At 41.4% G+C, this 22,775-nt stretch overlaps 1 protein-coding gene across 1 annotated transcript; it reads left to right on the plus strand.

Annotated features, from left to right (window-relative positions):
* Positions 1 to 5,121: 5,121 nt before the first annotated feature.
* LOC140707541 (uncharacterized) lies at positions 5,122 to 21,959 on the plus strand. The gene is made up of 2 exons (XM_073001404.2): positions 5,122 to 5,746; positions 19,869 to 21,959. Exons 1-2 carry the CDS (start codon positions 5,254 to 5,256, stop codon positions 19,955 to 19,957), a joined length of 582 nt encoding a protein of 193 aa, XP_072857505.2. The 5' UTR covers positions 5,122 to 5,253; the 3' UTR covers positions 19,958 to 21,959.
* The last annotated feature ends 816 nt before the right edge of the window (positions 21,960 to 22,775 follow it).

Consider the following 22,775-nt stretch of genomic DNA (forward strand, 5'->3'; position numbering starts at 1 on the left):
CCTTAGCCCAGCTGGTGCTCTGATGATGATGATGATGAGGTCAGCCACGACTCACTCCAGCTCCTTCTTCACTACCACCACCAGCAGCAGCAGCAGGACGAAGAAGCGGAAAAACCCTCACAGAATTTGCCTTGCCAAAGAAGAAAAGCCCCCGCCAGTACCCACGAAATTAAATAGAACAGGGCGGGACCCACCACAGGTGCGCACGCACACAAACACACACGGAGGTCCGGCAACCTTCCTCTGAGGCCCACCCTCAAAAAAAGGTACACTGAGCAGCAGCAGCTACCCCCACCACGACAGAGGAGCAAACTTTGTAAGGCGAGCCCAGGCAGCCTCCAGAGCCAAGGTGGCCGAAGCAGGATGAGGAGGAAGAAAAGGAGGAGGAAGCACCGCTGGGCATTGAGGTGGCCAGTGGCCAGGCTGGTGCTGGGGGTACCGAGAGAGAAAGAGAGCCAGAGAGCTGCTTCCCTGGAAGAGGTGGCGGCGGCGGCAGCTGCTGTTGGCGGTTCTGTTGGAGGCGCTCTTTGAGGACGGGCTGGGGGCAAGCTCCACTTTCAGGCATCACTCGGCGGCGGCTCAGGCGCTAGGAGAAAAGGGCTGGCAGCGTGCCTCGCTCGTCGGCTCTCCCCCAAAACAGGGTCTCTTGCACCCTCCATCCGGAACTGCAGCCTGCCAGCCGGCAGACAGGCGGGCTGGCTGGCAGGCTGCAATTCCGGATGGAGGGTGCAAGAGGTGCTGTCTTGGGAAAGAGCCGGCGAGCGAGGCGAGGCTTTTTTTGACTCTTGACAGCAGAGGACATGTGGGCGCTTCAGGGGGGCAGGCAAGGCGGGGGCCACAAACTATCATCCAGCGGGCTGCAAATGGCCCCTGGGCCGCATGTTTGAGACCCCTGCCTTATACCATGTTGATTTGCTATGCTCCACAATAACACAGCTGCACTATCATGCAACTACAATTAAAGAAGTATGGATACTTAAGAAGTACATGTCTTGAAAGTTATAAAAAAATTGTGCATACTGTACATGCACATACATGATTTCTTAGAGAAAAAAATCTGTTTTGTGCAGAGTTTAAAAACAAAAACAATGAAAAAAATGGGTTACTTAGATCAAAATGCACTAGTGCTTGGAGGGATGGATCTTCACTTCTGTTTATATAATAACCTTTTAGTAAGAGCAGACAGACAGCTCCATTGTAAAATACCCTGCAGGTCTTGCCACACCCTACAATATTCTGCCATCACTATGACAAGATCTGAAAAGAAAAGTGGTATATCTTTGGCTTAACATAGAAATGTCTAGCACATCTTCTTTATGAAATATGCCATCAGCACAATGTACTTTTTCATTAAAATTTTCACCAGCTGCTACTTTAAGTGTATGTATGGATTTTAAACTATTTATCACACAATTGCCCAGAATTACTAAGCATCTGAAGCCCATAACTCTTTAGTGCCTGCCAACATAAAAGAGCCTTCAATCCCAATTTGATGTTTGAAGATATTATTTTACAGATGCTGTATCTTTTACATTTTCCACATATTATTATTTATTCCTCTTTTACTTCCCTATGTCAAATCCAATATTCTTGAGTCCCTTGATGACTTTTGTGCACATGGAACCTTATATAGCAAGTACACAACAAGGATGGGCTTTGTGCCCAGAAGGTTGCAAATCATAAAGTCTGAGATAGGAAAGGGAAACTGAAGTAAAAGTAATCAGGGCAAAGTTTGTTCAATTCAGTTAGACACAAATGTATAAGGAATGAGTACAAAGGAATGGAGCTGAAGACTGAACAAAAAGTTGGATTTTCAGAAAGGACATGGAGGGAGACAGAGACATGAGCGTTGCTGAAAGGAATGCTGTTTTTAAAATTAGTGTTATTTTTATTAATTTGTTTTGAATACCATTTAGAAAGCAAAAAGTGAAAAGATCTGAAAAATGATTGTATCAAGTTATTTCTCTGTGTTATGTCTGGATTATTTCCTCAACATCTGGGTATAAACTGTGTGGTTATAGCATGTGGAAAGAGAACACTGGTGCCGGTTACACTTGGAATCAGTGGGACAAAATATCCCCCCCCCCTTTTTCCCGCAGGAAGTGTACCTTCTCTAATGCTAGTCAGCTCCTATTACTATCAGAATGACTTGTTAGCCCCCAAATTAGCATGTGGAAGCTACTCCCACTTTCAACCTTAGATACTTTTGTTGCCTCTCTTTCACATGTTGAAGAAATGGTTAAGCCTCTGAGCACAAAAGTTCCTCTCAGGTTAAAAAAGGAGGGAGCACATAGGACGTTGCTGTGGGACATCAAATTAGGTGGTAGAACTGGCAAGCTAACCCCAAGGTATGTACATGGAAGTTTAGGGGCTTAGCAGTTTGGTCTTAAATTGTTCCCCTACCTTTGTCCAGTTTGCAAAAATTTGAGTCCTGATATTTGTTTGCACCATGGCCAAGCCTCTCTATAAAGGAATAGGACGGTCTTAATCTTTTAATTCTAAATACTTAATTTAATCGTACTTGCATATAAAGCGATTGTTTTAGGAGGAAAGATGAGTAACAGGTTGGAGGGCAAATTGAGATGTTTTGGCAGACTATCATCTTAATGTTACAGCATTCTTTGGAGACACTCAATATGTAAAAAGCATACTGGCATAGCCTCAGTCTATGATGAGTCGTGATGCCAGCTAATTATCTCTGTAACTATACAAATAAGGAATCTAATCATTTATCTGCCTGAACAGTATTAACATAAGTAGCGGGAAAATGGAACAGTATGGCAGCATGATACAGCTTTTAGTCCAAATCAACCTGGGCACATATTTAACAGTAAACACAGTTTTCTTTGCCATCCACTTCAGTCTGTATACACAGTGGTAGCAGTCTGAGTCATATATGGAAAAGAAATCCCTTAGTATATATTTTGGTATTTGTTGAGTATGGGCTACTACCTTAGAAAAAAGTAGAATCATGTAATTTAAAAAGCAGGAAAGTTGCTGCCTTTTTCATTGATGTTTCCCCCCTATTTTTCAGCATAGGGCATAATGTAAAGCCAGCTAAAGAGAGAGACTTGGTACTGACTGAAGTATGATAATTTAAAAGTGCATAGCATTCTGTCCATGCGTGCAAGAAACTAAGTCTCTAGCCAGAAATCCTTTAGATTAATTACTATTACATTTTAATTTATCTTGTTCTTGGTATTTTACTTTGCACATGCCAGGCCAGTTTTAACAAGTAAGAATAGTTATAAAAGTTTGATGTTATCTTTTGCTAGATCCATGATGTACAATAAATAAAAACCTGAGACTTGCCTGCCTGAACAGTATTAAAGTAATTGGCGGGAAAATGGAAAAACTGATTATATAATTTTCTACAAACTCACTCAATCTTTTTTAAATGATAGGGAGAAAAATAAGGTTGGAAATGAAGAAAAACAAGTAATTTCCATGGCAGTGTTATTACATAATGAGAAACATGAGCATAATCATTTTATATGAAATGAGAGCTATTGTTACTACTTTAAACTGGAAATGATGATGTCAAGAAAATAAGTAGCCATGTCTTTGTACCTTTTCTAAAAACACTTGGAACATTAGAATACATCTGGGTCAGGATGCCTAATTCACATAATGCATTTATAAACATTAAAAAAATTAAAATTGTGTTGCTCTAACAGTGAGTTATGTTGCTCTAGGTCAGGACCTGATTAACTTTGATTAAGGTGCTGTCAAATGTGTTGATCTAGGCTGCAATTTGATTTCTGCTGGCACTTTCTCCTCGGAATTTTATCTAATTCCTAAATGTATTTCAACAATGTGTGATATCTAAATGGAAAGCTTAGCTTTAGAAATAGGTCTCCCAGAAGTCTCTTCCTGGAAAGGACAGTGTCTTGTGAACACTGAATACATCTCTTTGAGCATTTGGGCAGTTTCCTTGGAACCAACTTCAGAGGAATTTTTTCACTACTGTTCCTCATCTAGGAAAGATGTATTAAAATACTTGTCTCAGAATCAGTACTTCTAAGAATCTTATTAGAATGTTCTAAGTAAAGATCTCTGTATATTTGCAGTGATAAATCTGGAAGCACGGTGCTCATCATGACAGTCTTCATAGACAAAACTCCCCATAAATAAGTCTAGAAATGGAGGCAGCTGGATCAGCCCATATCAATAAGTGAGATGTTTTGTGAATTTAATGACTCTTAACTACTTATCTAGGACCAAACCATGCTTGAACATTTTAATTACATCAGGGACGGCTTACAACAACATATTGTTCCTAAAAAAATCCATTCCTCTGCAGCTATTGTGGGGATTGTAGATGCACTCCCAATCGGGAACAGAAAAGTGAATGTAGAATGGGTAGCCGTGTTACTCTGTGCAAGCACAATAGGTAAAAGCAAAATAGAAATAAAAACTAAAAACGTGGTGGCACCTTCTTCTTGTTTAGTTGTGTCCGACTCTTCGTGACCCCATGGACCAGAGCACGCCAGGCCCTCCTGTCTTCCACTGCCTCCCGGAGTTTGATCAAATTCATGTTGGTAGTTTCGATGACACTGTCCAACCATCTCATCCTCTGTCGTCCCCTTCTCCTCTTGCCATCACACTTTCCTAACATTAAGGTCTTTTCCAGGGAGTCCTCTCTTCTCATGAGATGGCCAAAGTATTGGAGCCTCAGCTTCAGGATCTGTCCTTCCAGTGAGCACTCAGGGTTGATTTTCCTGGCACCTTAAAGACTATTAATTTTTTTAATGGGAGCTTTCCTGGCCAAGTCCACTTCACCAGAGATTCGTGAATGCCTTTCCCCGGCGGGTGCCATTCTCTTTAGGGAATCCTGTGCCCCTCTGCTGGCAAACGGCAACACCCAAGAGCCCCCCAGTAAGGGTCAACCGGGTGTTTCCTGAGGCCGTATCCCGGCAGCGCGCACGAAGGGCAGCCGCTGGGCCAGCGGTCCGCCACAGAAACCCCCCCCCCCCCTTCACCGCCGGGGAGACGGACAGGGCGCCGCACGTGCGCGGGGGGGGGGGAGGAGGCGGGGCGGGAAGGAGCGAGACTTCGCTCAACCTGCCGCTGGCCCAGCCCGGCCCGGGAGGGGCGGTCCTGGCGGAGCGAGCGGGGGGGGGGGAGGCGGAGGAGCCGCGCCAAGCAAGCTGGCAGCTCGACGGCAACGCGCTTAGCCCGGCGCCCACGGCCAGGCGGCGGGGCTGGGGCTGCCGCGCCATTGACTTTGCCGTCTCCCGTGAAGTTGCGGCGATGCCTCGCCGGTTGGAGAAGTTCTTGCAAATAGCTCCTCACTCCTTGGCTATCGTCTTGAGCGCCTGTGGCGGCGACGAGATTGCCTCGGGGGCGCCCAGGCGGCAGCCAGAGGAGACGCGGGAGGAGGGAAGCGGCGGTGCTGGCGGCGGCGAGGTGGCGGCGGCGGCGGGGGAGGAGGACGAGTACCGGGACAGGGAAGGGGAGGGCGGCCGCCCGCGTTCACGGGCCCGGCGGGGAGAGTTGCCACCCGGCCCCCAGCTGGGGCGCCACCACATCGGCTACGAGATTTTCGCCGACTTCAAGCAGGAGAACATGCAGAATTTCTGGAACAAGAAGGTGACGGCGGCGGTGGCCGAGACCTTCTTCCTGGGCTGGATCGACGAGCAGGTGCTGTTGATCCAGGGCAAGGAGGAGCACCTGGAGGTGCTGCGCGAGGGCTGGATGCGCCGGGCCCTCAAACCCCCTGCCGGCTTCCACATCAAGTGCCTGGGTAAGAGCGCCCCCAAGAGGGGTGCAGCGGCGCCGCGCCAGGGCAAGCCGGGACAGGACGGCCGGGAGCGGCGGCGGCGGCGGCGGCGGCGTCCGCTCAGTGGACGGGAGCGATGGGGGGGAGGGAGGCGCGGCGACGGAGGTGGTGTGTGGGCTGGCGCTTGCGCACTAGCGCTGCGCCAACTTCCCTCGTGGCAAGTTGAGAAGGATCCTCGGAACGGCCCGGGACCAGTTTTTGTGCCTGAGGTTCAAGGCGGGAGGGGAAAGCGAGCTGGGCGCGCATCCTGAAAGGAAGACCTTGGCTTCCTATCTCCTCCCTGCGCTTTCCGCTCAAACCTGACGCTCCCCTTGTCGTACTTTGCTCGGTCTTGTATCGAGGCTTCTTGAAAAATATATTCTGCTTTTGACGGATGGCAGGAGGGGTGCGTGTATGTATGTATGTATGTATGTATGTATGTATGTATGTATGTATGTATGTATGTATGTATGTATGTATGTATGTATGTATGCATGTATGTATGTATGTATGTATGTATGTATGTATGTATAGAGTTCGATTTCCAAACAGTTTTCAAGAAACAAACCATTTTGAAACGACTCTCTTTTCCCTGAAATGACATTTGGAGACAATGTGACAGATAAAATACTAGGCAAAATTTCCAGTCTTAGGATGTTACCTGTCAGAGAGTGTGTGTGTGTTGTGTGTGTGTGTGTGTGTGTGTGTGTGTGTGTGTGTGTGTGTGTTTGGATTGCATCCCCTATAATTCTTAAAGAATTCCCCGTCAGTGTGTGTGTGTGTGTGTGTGTGTGTGTGTGTGTGTGTGTGTGTGTGTGTGTGTGTGTGTGTTCGGATTGCATCCCCTATAATTCTTAAAGAATTCCCCAGCTCAGCAATAACAAGTCTACTGACCAGCTTTATGGTTGCACTGTTACTTTCTTCTCCAGCCTGTTTCTGCTTTCCAAAACAAGGAAGCTCCCCTTGTGTTACAGTGGGGGTCTCTACTTAAGAACTTAATCCGTATTGGAAGGTGGTTCTCAAGTTGAAAAGTTCTTATGTTGAATCTGCATTTCCCATCGGAATGCATTGAAAACCATTTAATCCGTATCTGCTCTTTTCCGTCCATAGAAACTACAGTGGAACCTCTACTTAAGAACTTAATCCGTTTTGGAATGGTGTTCCTAAGTTGAAACGTTCTTAAGTTGAAGCAAAATTTCCCATAGGAATGGACTGAAAACCAATTAATCCGTTCTGGCTGTTTTTTGTTTGTTTTTTGTTATGTAGAGGTGCGTTCGTACATTGAAGCATTAGTTCCCATAGGAACTAATGCAAAGCTGGTTAATACGTACTCTACCACTAGGGGGAGAATTTTTTTTAACCTAAGATGACCTTAAAAAAAGAGCAGGAAAGTTTTTTTTTCCTGTTCTTATCTTGGATTTCTGTTCTCAAGTAGAAGCAAAATTTAGCAAATGGAGCTGTTCTTAAGTTGGATTGTTCTTAAGTAGAGACGTTCTTAAGTAGAGACCCCACTGTACTTGGGAGTTGTAATTCTTTGCGAGTAGCCCTTTGTTAGACCTTAATGGGCAGCTGAGACTGACTCCCAGCATCCTGTACGCCCAGGAGGGCTTGCCTTGGCTGGTCTGTCATCTGACAGCGAGGATGGTTGTCGTTATGAGTTGTGGTCTGGCTGTGTGGAGGGCACCTCCTGAAGGGCCGCAACTCCCTTATAGCACTGTGGCAGCTTCCTTTTAAAAGTAGAAATAGGCTGGAGAGTGCAGTGATGGAGATAAATAACCCGAAAGCTCATCTCCGAACTTGTGTTTCTGGATGCATTTCCTAGAGTTCTGCCTGGGGAATTCCTGGAGAATGCTGGAAAGAAACTGAAAGGACACATCCCCTACCTCTCCAAGGTGTCTCTGCGTACATCTGTGTTCTTGACAGGCAGCTTTTGTTGATGCGTTTTTCCCAGTTGATTGAAGTTACATGTGAGAAAAATTGATGTAATATCAAAAAATTGATATTACACGTGAGAAAAGTATCCCCACCACCATAATAAAAACGAGATGTTTACTCTTTATACGTTTCTTCATCTCCTGTGTCATATACGCATTTCTAAGATAGCTAGGTGCTCTTGTCCAACATTTTGAGTCAGGAAATTATGCTTAATAATAAACTTATCCATTGGTTGTTTATGAATGGAAGAGTTGAGGTCTGCTACCAAACATATCTATGGCTGGAGTTTTGGTTCTGTGCAACGTTAATTTGAATCTTGTGAAGTCTACCCCAACATTTCCTGAATGTGGGAACTTTATCCATTTTTTTTTACTTTACTTTCAGTTTTCACTATGGCAGGATATTTGGGAAATGTCTTTGTGGGATATCAGTCATGCTATATAAACCATATGTATTCATAAAATTGGGTGTGATTGCATGAGAGTTCTATGAATGGCTTTTTTCAGATTATGGCAAAAAAATTATTGCTGGCAGATTTTTACTGCAGGGATGGGTTCTGTGTAATTATTATTATTTTTTTTGCAAGATTTAGAACCACCCATAATCACTTGCTTTATCTCAGATCCATATCAACTAGAATAAGCCACTGAAAATTCAGATCAAAAACTTGTGGTCAAGGGAAATGCTTTTTCATAAAATGAGATTGTAACTCCATTTGTAAATACAAATACACAGAAACACACACACATTTGTCTGGGAGCTGAGTCCCAATTAATTCATTTGGAATAGAATGTGTGGAGGACTTTACTGTGCGTGGCATGAGACTGGCTTTGTTTTTTGTTTGTTTGTTTTTTTAGCTGCTTGCAACTTGCTTTCAGGTTTCTTTGCCTGCATTATTAAACTTGTCTTGTATTTTGTGGCTTTCTAATGATCCCAGAGCAATTATGCTGAATTATTTATAACTGATAATTCACAGTCTTTCTCTTTTGGAGATGTGGTCAGCAAGGCAAGTAAGATACAATGGTGTTTGGTTTATGTTTTTTAGGTTAGATGTTTGTTTATTTTTAAAAAAAGATACAGTGTTCTTTATTTATTATGTGTATTCCCCTAAACCTGATCTGAAGTTCTTGGGAAGCTTGTTCCAAAGGATAGTGAAGTGTCAGTTATTCAAATCTTGTTTTTAAACCACTACTATGGAGTGCTGTTTAGACTTTCATCCTCACAGTATTGTCTACATTGCCTTCTGACTCTCTTTTAATTGCTATTTTGGATGTTCTGTGAATATAGGTATGTAAAATGCCTCATCTAAGCAGGGCACTAGTAACTTAATAGTTATTGATGTGTTTGTGGATTGTAATTCAGGAAAGATCACATCAAAATAGGTAGGTTTGGTGATCTCAAAGGTGCCACAACATTTTAGTTTTTGCTTTTTGAAACAGACTAAGATAACTATCTCACTGAAAGCCGGACATTAAATGTTTACTACTACATGACTATTTTTCTCTTTCAAGCTTACTGATATTTAATGGAGACCCTGAGTAGTATTTATTGCTTGTTCCATTTATATTTACTGTGTTCATGCCTACACATTCAGTGACGTAATCCAGTAGTAAGTTGCAGTTAGAGTAGGCTAATTGAATCAGTGGAGCTTACATAGGTGTTAGCTCACTAAATCTGTACTGATTCAATGGGGCTGGCACAGTTGCGGATTACTACTTGATTTCAGTGTAATAGGAAACACTAGAGTAGGCCCATTGAATCAGTGGGGATTTGGTGAGTCAGCTCCTCCTTCCACTGATTCAAATGGGCCTACTCTAGTTGCAACTTTAGTATAGTAAGTTGCAATTATAGTAGATCCATTTGAATCAATGGAACTTAACTGAGGAGTTGACTCACCAAATCCCTGCTAATTCAGTAGCCTTTTTCTAATGCAATTGAATACACTAAGCAACAGGATCTCAGCCATTATGTACATTTCCTCATGTATAAATCCTGTAGCTGAAGAACACCAGAAATGCTTCCAAACCCATTTGGGAAGGATCAGTACATGTACATATTTTAGATTTCAGGTGTATAGGAATTCCAGTAGCAGACCAGTCACAGGGGAGGGCAATTTTTGTCTAGACTTGGTGACTTAACTGTTTTTTCCTAATACAGTGGTGCCTTGATTTACGACCATAATCGGTTCCAGAAGATGGACGCAACTCAAAATGGTTGTAAATCGAAGCAGCATTTCCCATTGAAATGCATTGGAATGCGATTAATCCGTTCCGGCCAAAAAATAAAATAAAATAAAACAAAAACCACACAGCAAGCCCCATTGGAAGGGGCTGGGGCTTTTAAAAAAAACAACCAAAAATAAAGCACACACTCTAACCGTTGGGGCGAAAGAGCTACAAAGAAGCTCTTTGCCGACCAACTGTTAGCCCTCTAATTTGAATTCCCTGCCTTTTTTTCCCTGCCTCTTTTGATCGCAGCTCGAAGCTCCGGCTGCAAGTCAAAGCAAAATTTTGCAGCCGGAGCTGGTCGCAACTTGAAATGGGACGGTCGTAAGTCGAGGCACCACTATAGCTGGCAATGGGGCACAAGATCCAGTTTTATTTCTACAAATATGTATGTGTGTGTGTGTAATTATATTTATAAAAATATATTTATATTGTTAATAAGAAGGACATTAACTTTATACAGTTTAATAATAGCTTGTGAGTACTGTTTCAGCTCCCGCCAACCTAGCGGTTCGAAAACATGCAAATGCGAGTAGATAAATAGGGACCACCTCGGTGGGAAGGTAAACAGCGTTCCGTGTCTAAATCACACTGGCCATGTGACCACGGAAAGATTGTCTTCGGACAAACGCTGGCTCTATGGCTTGAAGAGCGGGATGAGCGCCGCCCCCTAGAGTCGGACACGACTGGACAAAAATTGTCAAGGGGAACCTTTACCTAAAATATGTTAAAGGTGTTCTCTGCTGGTTTCCAAAATCAAATTTCTGGCTTTTTAAGCAATATGCCGTTTGTATTTCTGAAGCCTTGAGTACTTGTGCAAAATTGGGATTAGTCATTGTGAGGGTTCGACTTTGCGCTCCTCTTTCGGTTCAAAGAAATCAGTAGATTTTTGTTGCTTCAAAATAGGTGAAAGATTTATTGGTGCATTTAACAGTAAACATGTGTCTATGACATGATTATGAGTCTTTTCTCCTTTTGCCAATGGGTCTGGAAGGGGTCTCCAATCTTCTAAAAGGAACGGATTGCCATAACTATTATTCCATTGTCCCGGTAAATCAGCAGGGACCCAGTCTCTCAGGGTCTGCCCCGTCGAACCTTCGAGCAAGGGCACGGTCTCGTCATTCCGATCGCCATCCCACAGGGTTCGTCTCTCAGGGTCTCGATCCTCCCAGGGTCCTCCCTGTAGGTCTTCTTCCTCATCTCTCTTATTCTCCATTCTAGCCTCTCTCTCCTTTCTCTCTCAACTCTTTCTCTTCTCTTAACCTCCTCCTCCACTCTCTAGCCTCGGTTTCTCCCCAATAAGAGGGTCTGGGGGGAATTTCTCTTCTCCTTCTGTAATCCGCCTCTTCTTTAGGCACTCTCAGCCTCTCCCATAATCCCGTCCCGGGATCCTCCATCCACACCCATTCCCAACCAGGCGGTAACTGACTCTCTTTCCTTTTTACCTCCCCTGTTCCTGCCTCAAACCCCACCCTCTTCTTCCTCTCCTTTCCCACCTTTTCCTCCTGAACCTCTCTCATTGTTATATCCTGTATCTCTTTAGTCAGCTCCTCTATTTCTGTCCCTTGCTGAGCTTCTGCCACAGGTTCTGGTGCTGGCTGGCGTCTCTCCTCCTTATCCTTGTTGTGGGGGAGGGACGGCTCTCCAGCGAGTGGGGCATCCCTCTCGCCTCCTGTCTCACAGTCATACCATACCTTTTCTAGTATAGTAGCCACACCATGTAGCACTTGCATACTCACTGTTGTTTCCCCCCAGAATTGTCTATACTGAATAGTAGCAGCAGTCAGGAATTGCAAAGCACTCTCTCCCTGTTATGTGGTGCATACCTGCCATTTGATCCTTTCAACCTGAGGTTGAACTCTCCTGCATTTACAGCATGTGTTTTGCCAATGAGATTTGACCTTCTTAATCTTGTAAAGACTGTTTGTTAAGTTGGGAATGCTATTAAATCCCTGTTAGTCAACAACCAACTTTCTCTTCAGACTCCTATATTCATAAGAAATGAATGGGTTGGTGTATGCCACTGATAAACTATGCCTGTGTAGCTACGCAACAGGTTTTCAGCCACCGTTTGCAAGCACAAATGTAATGGCAAACGGAGCACACAAGTAAAGGAATAAAGAGGCAAGGCAAATGTAGAAGCCTGACATTAATTCATGGAATGGCAAACGTTACAAAATAATTTTGTATTTGAAGCCAACCCATTGTAAACCATACAAAGATTTTCTGTATTGCAAGTTTAAAATAACTACTGTATTTTATGTTTCTTCTAAAATGAAAAAAATAAAAACAAAAAAGCTGTATAAGGTGTACATGACACTTTGAATTTGTATAGACTACGAATAGGATATTAAAGTGAAAGTGCTGAAACTCTAAACACTGGAAGAAGTGGTCTTTACACATAATTGGCGAGTCAATCATGTTTCAGTGAGTGAAAGTTCTGAGTAATTGCACAGTCCCCAAAGGGGGAATCTTTCTGCAGCTATGAACTATCTTTACTTCTAATCTTGGAATTAACTATACTTCTTTTAAAAAAAAGGATTGTAAAGAAGTGGATGTGAGATGGGAAAAAGAAGATTAGAAATTTGCTCAGTTGCATATACGTAGTAGAACATTGTCAGTATCTGTTTTACCTGACATGTAAGAGATTGCATTGAGGCTCGTTTTTAATGTTGAGTTTAAGAATACTAAAGGATCAAACATGACTTGTAAAAGAGATAAAGAAAGTTGAGATCTGTGTATGGGCAATGATATATGTATATACTGATGATAAACAAATTGATAAAGAAAAAAAGCAATGCAATAATAGCAAATATAGTGTCTGGTTAACTCTGTACCTTAATCTTTCTTTTTTCCTTTTTTTTCATAGTTTTTCATTTTTGTTTTATGCTTTCTCCTTTACTTTTTATATGTACCATCAATACTATTTTAAACTAAAAGAAGTGTGTAAAAGAAGAAGAGTAAAAGGATCCATAAGCTGAAATGGATCCATAACTGCCAGTTACAGGAACTGTAGTACTGTATAAACAAACTGGCAGAGAGGAAAAAAGTCCAAGAATTAGCCTCAATGACTTTCTGTATGCTCTTGCACTTTTCTGTATTCTCATTCAAGGTGGCTAGTAGTCTTTATGACTTGGGAGGGGCTATTTCTTCTTATACTAAATGAATGTTCTCTAATACCCTGCAATAAGCTCATTTAATGCCTTATAATTACCAGAGTTGCTCCAGTGTTGGGAAACTGAAGAGTATGTGTACATTTCAGAGTTGGCTGGAGATGAAACTATATTTTGCTATATTGAGGGCACATAGGTCAGCATTCAAAGGGCGAGCCCTGCTGAGAATGGCATGCAAAGAGGGAGAAATTAGTGAAGAGCTGTTCATGCTGTCACTTTGGATGCATACCTTAATGCGGCGTTGAGTGTGCCCTGAAAGCTTGAAAACAATGGCATCAGGAGACTAGGCTCCATTGCAAGTCTACACTTAATACCATAGTCACTCAAGGCAGATTGTTCAAAAGTGAAAGAGCAGATTAAGATGAATCTGTCTTCAGGAATTTGAAGTTGCATCCTCAGAGGGGAAAAGGTAGTCCTAGTAGAGATAGGAAATGGAGACTCTCTTGAAGGGCAGCTGCTGGTAGCAGCAGTAATGGAAGGTGATACTAGCAGAGAGTCTCTTACAGACAGTACTGTAGTAGTCACACTCAAGCTAACTCTTCTCAGTAAAGTGCAGTAAAAAGTAGTGGCAAACCATTTCTGAATATTTATACCTGGAAAAAAATGACAAGACATCCAAAACATTACAAGAAATGGCTCTGGAACATGATACTCCAGTCAGTGGTCAGCTGCTAGGGAAGAGCCGAGGGATAAGTATGAGTAGCACTGTTGTTAGTGAAATAACAGGATTAAAACCAAAAGGACATCTAGTTGCTGATATGAACAGAAGCAAAAGGAACATCCAGTGCTGCATGACATATATGGAACGTGAGGAATATGAATCAAAATAAGCTTGGAATAATACAAAAAGTGGAATATTTGAATATTTTAATTCCTGATGTGAGTTAGTTGGAGTCATGCAAAATAGGATGTTTTCAACGGTCTAGTTACAAAACATTTCCTTGGAAATGGCAAACTCAGTAGTTACTAGGAAAAGTGAATGATTCAGTATACAATGAATTGACTTAATAATGACCTGAAATTTGGAAGGCCTGGGGAACTGTTAATAAGAAGAATTTTGGTAGGTCATTAAATTCATAGGGTTGCTGTAACTTAGAAGTGACCTAATGGCACATAACAACTATGACAACAACATTGATGGCTGTTTTAAACTATGATTGATAATTCAAAGCTTCTGAAGTTTGGCACATGTGATAGATTAGTCTGAATCCCTTAAACAAAGAGAAATTATTTTCATTCCCATTCATTTTCTTTACAGGTATTGACCAATTTTTGCTTACTGTAGATATTCTTAATTTTGTCCCATCAGAGCCCTTAATGTTATTAGGAAAAAAATCTGTACTAGATTTGCCTGGGTCGAGCTGTGTTTAGAAAAGACTGTAGCTTTTAGACTCCAGTTCTTGCTATTGCCTGCTGGCTAGGATATTCTGAGAGTTGTAGTCGAAAAGAGCAACTTTTGCAAGCATTGGTCAGCTCAGGTAATTGTATTATGCTCTTAGTCTCAGTGCTGTAATACTTCCTGTAATGCTCAATTAGTTTATTTGATGCCAAGGGAGAAACCTATTTAAAAATATCACTATAAGAAGGCCAGAAGGTACTGGCCTAAGGCTGGAGCAAGTTAACAAACTTCATGAGAAATTATGGATATAGTTCAAAAGCCATTTCCTTCAATTAGAAGGTGATTTTTCTCCCCCAAACAATAAGAGGTCTGTACAATAAGTGAACTAAATAGCACCACCAAGAGTCTAGCAAAGTGAGCTCAGCTGGAATATTGTCTATTGTTCGTGTGCTACCAAGCGTGCCAGTAGAAGGGCTATTACACTGTTCTCTTGAGTTGTAGCTGAGTGTGCACATTCTTCCTTCCCTTTCACTTTTCTGTTTCCCTCTTCTTGAAATTAAATTAATTCCTGGCATATTTTTTGCTCCCAGGGATGGTGCTATGTGGTAATTTTCTTCTCATTAGTGGACAGCTATACAGTAGAAACATATAAGAGATACAGCATATTAAATGGTGCTAATTCATTAATGGCCATACAATACATACTGTCAAGCTCCTAATAATCTCTCATAAAGCAGAAAATCTTTATCACTATGAGAGTGCATAGTATCTTGGAATATCTTGCAGAGGAATTTGAGGTACATTCCTATGCATATTTTATGCATCTTTTAGTATCAGCTATTTTTTATCTAATCCTTATTTCTATGTTGTCCATTTTAGATTTTACCAGTGCAGTTTTTACTCTGTTGTAGGGGATTCAGATATAAGGTGCGGCGTCAGTTGTGAATTTGCATAGGAATACTGTGCACTGAAGAAATGATGTTTTCTTCATAGCTTATTAAGATACGTATAGTGTGAAATGTGGATTTAATAGGTTGACATACAGTATTACTGTTGAAAATCAAGAAAGTTTTTAAAATCATACCATTCTTCACTTAAAAAATGTTTTTGAGCATTTAATTGCTATTCCAATTTAGCACAGAAGCAGTCATATTTTTTAAACAAACACAGAATTTGAAAAGGCAAGAAGATTCTGTTCTAAATATGGACCCATACTCGTAACTAGACACATACCGTAGATTATCGTGAATAAATCATTCTGTTGATTTCACAGGACCAGCTCTACACAACTGTTACTACATAATTAAGGAATAGAGAAAATTTGTCACAATATGAAAGGATTTAAAATTTTCACATTCTGTTTGGTGTTCCAAAAATATGTGAATTTTTAAACATCCAAATATACTGTCCTAAATCTAGAGTAAACCCACTGAGTCTACTGCTAAGTTGAAAGTCAACACTTAAGGAAATCCTGATTAAAAGGGCCATTGGGTGACCAAGATAGACTGTGTTAAGTTTACTTGGTGCAGTCAAATTCTATAATTTTGCATGCCATTTACTCAGTTTTGGAATCTGCTTAATTTCTAGTATTGGAGTACAGAATTCTGGAAGTGGTAGTCATCTGGAAGAATGACAGTTATCTTTTAAAGCTTTTTTTTCTTTATAAAGGAAGTTTTTCACATCTGTAGTCTGTTTTCCTTTCAGTAGCTAGAATCCTATTGGTATTTGGATAAAGTTTTCATATTTTGTTGTGGCTAATTTTGTTGAATGTAACCCGGCATGTTACATATGAAAACCTAACTTACTTCTTTACTTATTTTTAAGCAACCAATCAACAGGTCTCTTTCCTCCCCACCACTATGGGGCTAAACAGTCTTTAACTACATTATGTAGAGTTCTCTCAATCATAATTTTTAACAGTCTAAATTATTATTCTTTTTAATACTAACAATCACATATCTTCATGTCAGGTTTATGAGCATTTTGGAAGTAAATATTGTTTCTTTTCTGGCTGTTTTGTTGTTGTTGTTGTTGTTGGACTACTTATATAAGGAGAATTCTTGGGGAACTTGCTTATATTTCTAAGACTAAAGCTGCCCCACTTTTTGCTGTGTAAGTACACAAAACTCAACAAATTTCAGTTAACTGATGAGGTGCCAGACCATATCTTGGTTGCACAATCAGGTGTATGATCAGGCACCTCATTTTTTAACTACTGTATAGCAAATTACACAGAACTTACACTGACAGCAATACTGTATGTTTTATTGCTCTGAGTATCATTACCTCACCTATTTATTATTAGTAAATAAAGTCCTTGAATCCAACATGAAATCCATGTAGTACGTAGTTACCTTATAATGGTAGTGATCAAAGATTGTAAATTGATGTTAGATTCTCCAGGTGTTTTAGCTTACCGTGTCTGTTAACTGTTTAGCACTGCTGCCCTGCATTAATTGCTTCATAGGACTGATGAGTTGTAGCAAAATCATCTGGAGGACGAAAGATTCCTTATATGTGTTGTATATTTATTTAACTTGTTCCATGAGCAGAATGCTACTGAAAGCTCCATCTGTAAGGCCAAAGTCCATTTGATAATCCTCTGGATTATCCTTTTTGTGTGATATCCGGTATAATTAAGATAAAAGCTCCCTGGACCTCAAAATTAAGATTTGTTCAAAACAAGGTAATGATCTAACCTTGCCCTTTTCACCTCTCATCTATTACATTAGTCTGAGAGTAGTTTAAAAGAGGGAATCAAACCTTCTCCCATCTCCTTAAGTTTATGACAATATGTTCATGTATAATATATCACAGAAGTGAGTACACCCCCTTACATTTCATAAATATTATAGTATATCTTTTCATGTGACAACACTGAAGAAATGACACTAGGCTACAGCTCCCAAGGAGCTGTTTTCCCTCCCTGGTGTCATGAGACCCGTTAGTGTCACAAGTCTCAGGTGTGAAGGGGGACCAGGTGTTATCGGTCTCACTCTCCAGATTGGTCACTGGAAGTTCCACACGGCACCTCATGGTAATGAACTTTCTGAGGCTCTTAAAAAAATGAATTGTTGCTCTACATCAAGATGGCCTAGGCTATAAGCAGATTGCCAAAACCCTGAAACTGAGCTGCAGCATGGTGGCCAAGACAATACAGTGGTTTTAACAGGACAGTTTCCACTCAGAACAGGCCTCACCGAGGTTGACCAAAGAAGTTGAGTGCCCGTGCTCAGTGTTATATCCAGATGTTGGCTTTGGGAAATAGATGTGTGAGTGCTGCCAGCATTGCTGTAGGGGTTGAAGGGGTGGGGTGGGGGTCAGCCTGTCAGTACTCAGACCATATGCCACACACGGTCTCCAAATTGGTTTCCAGGGCTGTTGTCCCAGAAGGAAGCCTCTTCTAAAGATGATGCACAAGAAAGCCCGCATATGGTTTGCTGTAGACAAGCAGACTAAGGACATGGATTTCTGGAACCATGTCCTGTGGTCCGATGAGACCAAGGTAAATTTATTTGGTTCAGATGGTGATAAGCATGTGTGGCGGCAACCAGGCGAGGAGTACAAAGACAAGTGTGTCGTGCCTACAGTCAAGCATGGTGGTGGGAGTGTCATGGTCTGGGGCTGCATGAGTGCTGCCGGCACTGGGGAGCTACAGTTCATTGAGGGAACCATGAATGCCAACATGTACTGTGACATACTGAAGCAGAGCATGATCCCCTCCCTTCGGAGGGGCAGTATTCCAACATGATAACAACCCCAAACGCACCTCCAAAACAACCAGTGCCTTGCTAAAGAAGCTGAGGGTAAAGGTGATGGACTGGCCAAGCACATCTCCAGACCTAAACCCTATTGAGCATCTGTGGGGCATCCTGAAATGGAAGGTGGAGGAGTGCAAGGTCTTTAACTTCCACCAGCTCTGTGATGTCGTCTTGGAGGAGTGGAAGAGGATTCCAGTGGCAACCTGTCAAGCTCTGGTGAACTCTGCCCAAGAGCGTTAAGGCAGTGCTGGAAAATAATGGTGGCCACACAAAATATTGACACTTTGTGCCCAGTTTGGACATTGTCACTTAGGAGTTTACTCACTTTTGTTGTCAGCGGTTTAGACATCAATGGCTGTGTGTTGCGTTATTTTGAGGGGACAGCATATTTACACTGTTATACAAGTTGTATATACCCTGCTTTACATTGAAGCCAGGTGTCATTTCTTCAGTGTTGTCACATGAAAAGATATATTAAAATATTTAAGAAATGTGAGGGGGTGTACTTACTTCTGTGATATACCGTATTTGCCGACGTATAAGACAACTGGGTGTATAAGATGACCCCCTAACATTTCAAGTCAAAATATAGAGTGGAGGGCTCTGCTGTGGCACCAGCGAGGAGGAGGGGAAGCAGGCGGTGGCAGCGGAGGAGGGGAAGCGGCTCTCCGGCGGTGGACGGGCGAGTGGGCAGCTGGCTCAGTGGTGAGGAGGAGGGTAAGCGGGCGGGCAGCAGCAGTGGAGGAGGAGGGGGGAAGCGGCTGTCCAGCAGCAGGCTCTGGCTGCTCAGGCATGGCTGGCTCTGCTTCCCTCCCTCCGTCCAGACCGACCACCTGCCTGCCCGCCTGCCTTCCTCCCTGACCAGCACGGCCCCGCGTCACTCACTCAATGGTGGCGGCGGCTCCTTCCTGGCCCTACTGAAATGCACCCAGTGTATAAGATGATCCCCCCAATTTGGAGGCATGTTTTTTGGGCCAAAAAAGTCATCTTATACGCTGGCAAATACGGTACTGTAGTTTGTAGTCTTAGTAAAGGGCAGGACCCTAAGCTAAGTATCCATGGAGGAAGCTTACGTTCCCATTCTTATTAACATTTGGATTGAAAGGTACAGAGATGTTAGGGGCTTTTGTGAAACATACCATGTCTCACTATAGTAAATCTTACCTCTCTCATGGACCAGAAAAATGATTACGTGTGAAAAAATCTGTAAGGAAGAAGTACAAGAGGGCAAGGAAGGGAAATTTGTTTATGATAATTTCATGAAACGTCTGGTGCTTTTGAGAAGCAGAACACTTATGTACAGGTATTTAATTTGTCGTGTACTATAATCACAGATATCCTCCCAGCAAATTCAGATCCATATATTTTATATTTCTGAATCACATTTCATATTCAAATGCAGGTCATTACTTTTCTAAGATGACGCAAAAGTGCAACAAAATGTTTTATTTTTATGTTGTAGCAATAATATAGTATATAACATTTCTGTCTGTAAATAGCTTTTTGGCTAAATCCAACATGATGCAATGGTGTTGTAGGATAAAGTTATTGTCAGATGAAGTGAGGGAGAGAGGGAGCCATGTGTACAGCCAAGAGATTGTTGGAGAAAAAGTGGGGTATAAATGAAACATACAAATAAATAGTAAATAAACTTTGATCCCTTTCCCTTTTAAGTACAGCCTTTGGAGCCACCTGAAAACCAGCTTTGGGAAATTTTCCATCCTTTTGGGGCAGATTTTTGGCATGCTTTGTGGCAGCCGTGAAAAGGCGAGATCGTCTCACACCATATTGGATTCCACCTTTGTGCAAGTGGATGTTGGAAACCATTTGTCATTTCTAATTATTAGTACTGATTTGTTACATTTCATGATGTTTTGATAGTGGTCTTAGTTTTAAGAGACATTCACATTCAAAGCCATCTTGCAAAGAGAGATTGAAACTAAAGAGGCTTTCTTTGACACATGGTATATTTTCAGCATTACTTTCTGTTGTCTTGTGCTAAACGCGATTGGAGCATAGTAAAAAAAATGTGGGCTCTGTGTAAAACAGTGTTTCCGAAGCTTGGGGCCCCAATATGTTCTTGAGTGACCGCTCCCAGAAGCCCAGGCCATTTCCTCTGTTGGCTTTTGCTTTTGGGAAGTGCAGTCCAAAAAGACCTGAAAGACCAAATATGACAATCACTCATTATAAAACTAGTCTTTTATTGGAAGTCTGTGGGTGCCTCTAGGACAAGGAGTGTGCATGCATATGTCCTCTGCAGAGGGTGTAGCAATGATTAACCACATTCAGTTAGTAGAAACTTAATTAATGCTATGTTTTAACATGTTATTTTAAAGATGTATCTTTTTACGTTTTTTTTTCCCCATATGAAAAAATTAACATATTAATTGTAATGTGTTATTTCCAAGTTCTGCTCAAGTTAATGTGCATTTCAATAATAATTTGAAATGAAAACCTGTTTGCATAATGAATGGCAGGGGATATTTTTCCAATTAAAGGAAGGATAGTGCCTCTTTAATAAGTTGCTAACTTCAGTGATCTCCTTCACTTTTTCAAAGTGAAACAGCAGGCAGACAGCATGGAATAGAGTTCAGGCAGTATTGTCTATTGGGTTGTTGCCCAAGACAATGTAAATATGAGCTGATAAAGACATGTATGCTACTTCTTATATTTACTATGCATGGCCCAACTTTTACAATTCTACAGTTTTTAAGTTTATGTTTACAATTTCAATGGGAGAAAGTTAAATGTGTTTATCTGTGCCACTGAAATCACTAGAGTTACAAAATGTTGAACTTAGACTGGATTGTGTCTGTTTCATTGGACTGTAGTTAGTAATTCTGTGCACTGTTTTAAATAGTAGATGGTTATTACAGTATACCCACCAAAGAAAATAGGCTGGGTAGTGCTAGATTTTCGAAGACTAGATTCAGAGAATACATTTCCAAGACTATTAGTGCATCTCTAGTAAGTGAACTTAAAGTAACTGTGAAATTTTTAATTTTCTTTTTAGGGCAGTTATTTAACTATAGATAAAATGAAAACTTTCTCCTTTTCTGTTGTAAAAGTTTATAGAGAATTTATTCTGGGAGATCATTTGTAATGTTTCCAAAGAAGTAGCCATGTTAGTTTGTTACAGAATGTTGGCAAAAGAAAAGGAAAAAAAAAGAAAAAATACTGTAGCACTTTAAAGACTAACAGTTCTGTTTAATTACAAGCTTTTGTTGATCAAAATCTACTTCATCAGACACAGGAGTGCCTGTACATGTCCATGAATCAAATCACAGTTGAATAAATATGGGTGACAGATATCTGCAGTCTGAAGAAATGAATTTTGATCTACGAATGCCCACACTGGGGAAAAAAAGCTGTTCATCTTTTACAGTGCTGCAATATTTTGCCTCTTTTCTTTTGCCAATAAACCAATAATATTTGTTTGTTTTCTGGTAATAATTCTATTTTTTGACATGGACATGTCATAAATATATATTAATATAAGTGTTTCAGATTCTTGAATAAGAGGAGGTATTTTCTGGTGAAAAACAACCACCAGAAGTATGAGCATCCTTTAATTAGTGCCTCTTTTTTTCTTTTTAAAGAATGTTCATATTCAATGACTCACACACATTTTAGATGTTCACTATCAGTTATTAACCAGCCAAAAGTATTGGCATCAGATGATGAGATTTCTGAAGCAATGCAGTATCTGGTTAAAGTACAGTAAGTGTATTTGTCTTGTAAAATGCATAAAGCCATTTTTGCACAGATTGTGGTCTTGGTTTTATGAACAATGCTTTAAATGTCATGCAACATGATAAAAAAGTTATGGGAGATCTCTCTCTCTCTCTCTCTCTCTCTCTCTCTCTCTCTGCATTGGAACTCAATCCATTGTGGATTGCTGGCTTAAATGTGAAATAGGCTATCGTATTTTTCTGTTTATAAGATGACCCACTGTATAAGATGACCCCCCCCTTTTCTAACCCCAAATTAGAAAATTTGATCCCTGCTTTTCCCTTCCTTTTGCTAAGCCATGGAGCTTAGCAAAAGGAAGGCAAAAGCAGGGATCAAAGGGCTCCCTTTGACGGCCGCTTTTCCTTGCCTTTTGTGAAGCCACGTGTCTTAGCAAAAAGGAAGGGAAGGCTCCCTTCGGGTAAAGGCTGCACAATTGCAGTCCTTTGATCCTGAAGCCCTTTCATGGCTGCGTTATCCACTTTGCTTTGACATAGAAACTCATTGATTAGTAGCAGTGGTAAACAACTCCTTGAACATTTCATATACCTCAAAAACCCAAATAGGATCATCATAAGTTGGAAGTGACTTGACAACACATAGCAACATACATATGGATGGTGTAATATGATAGACTTGGTTTGCTTGGTCCTTTGTCTTGATCCTTCAAAAGGCTTTTCACCTACCAAAGAACTGAACTAAATAGCAGCTCTACAATAGAGGTCCCTTTACAGGTTAGAAACTGATTAAACTATGAGAGTAGGAATAAATGGACAGTAGTAGTATAAATTTGCCACTGTGCCCCCTATGAGTAAAGCCAGCCTCTGCGGCCTTGGGCAAGGCATACATTCC

Source organism: Pogona vitticeps, chromosome 5 (assembly GCF_051106095.1).
Source record: "Pogona vitticeps strain Pit_001003342236 chromosome 5, PviZW2.1, whole genome shotgun sequence".
NCBI lineage: Eukaryota > Metazoa > Chordata > Lepidosauria > Squamata > Agamidae > Pogona > Pogona vitticeps.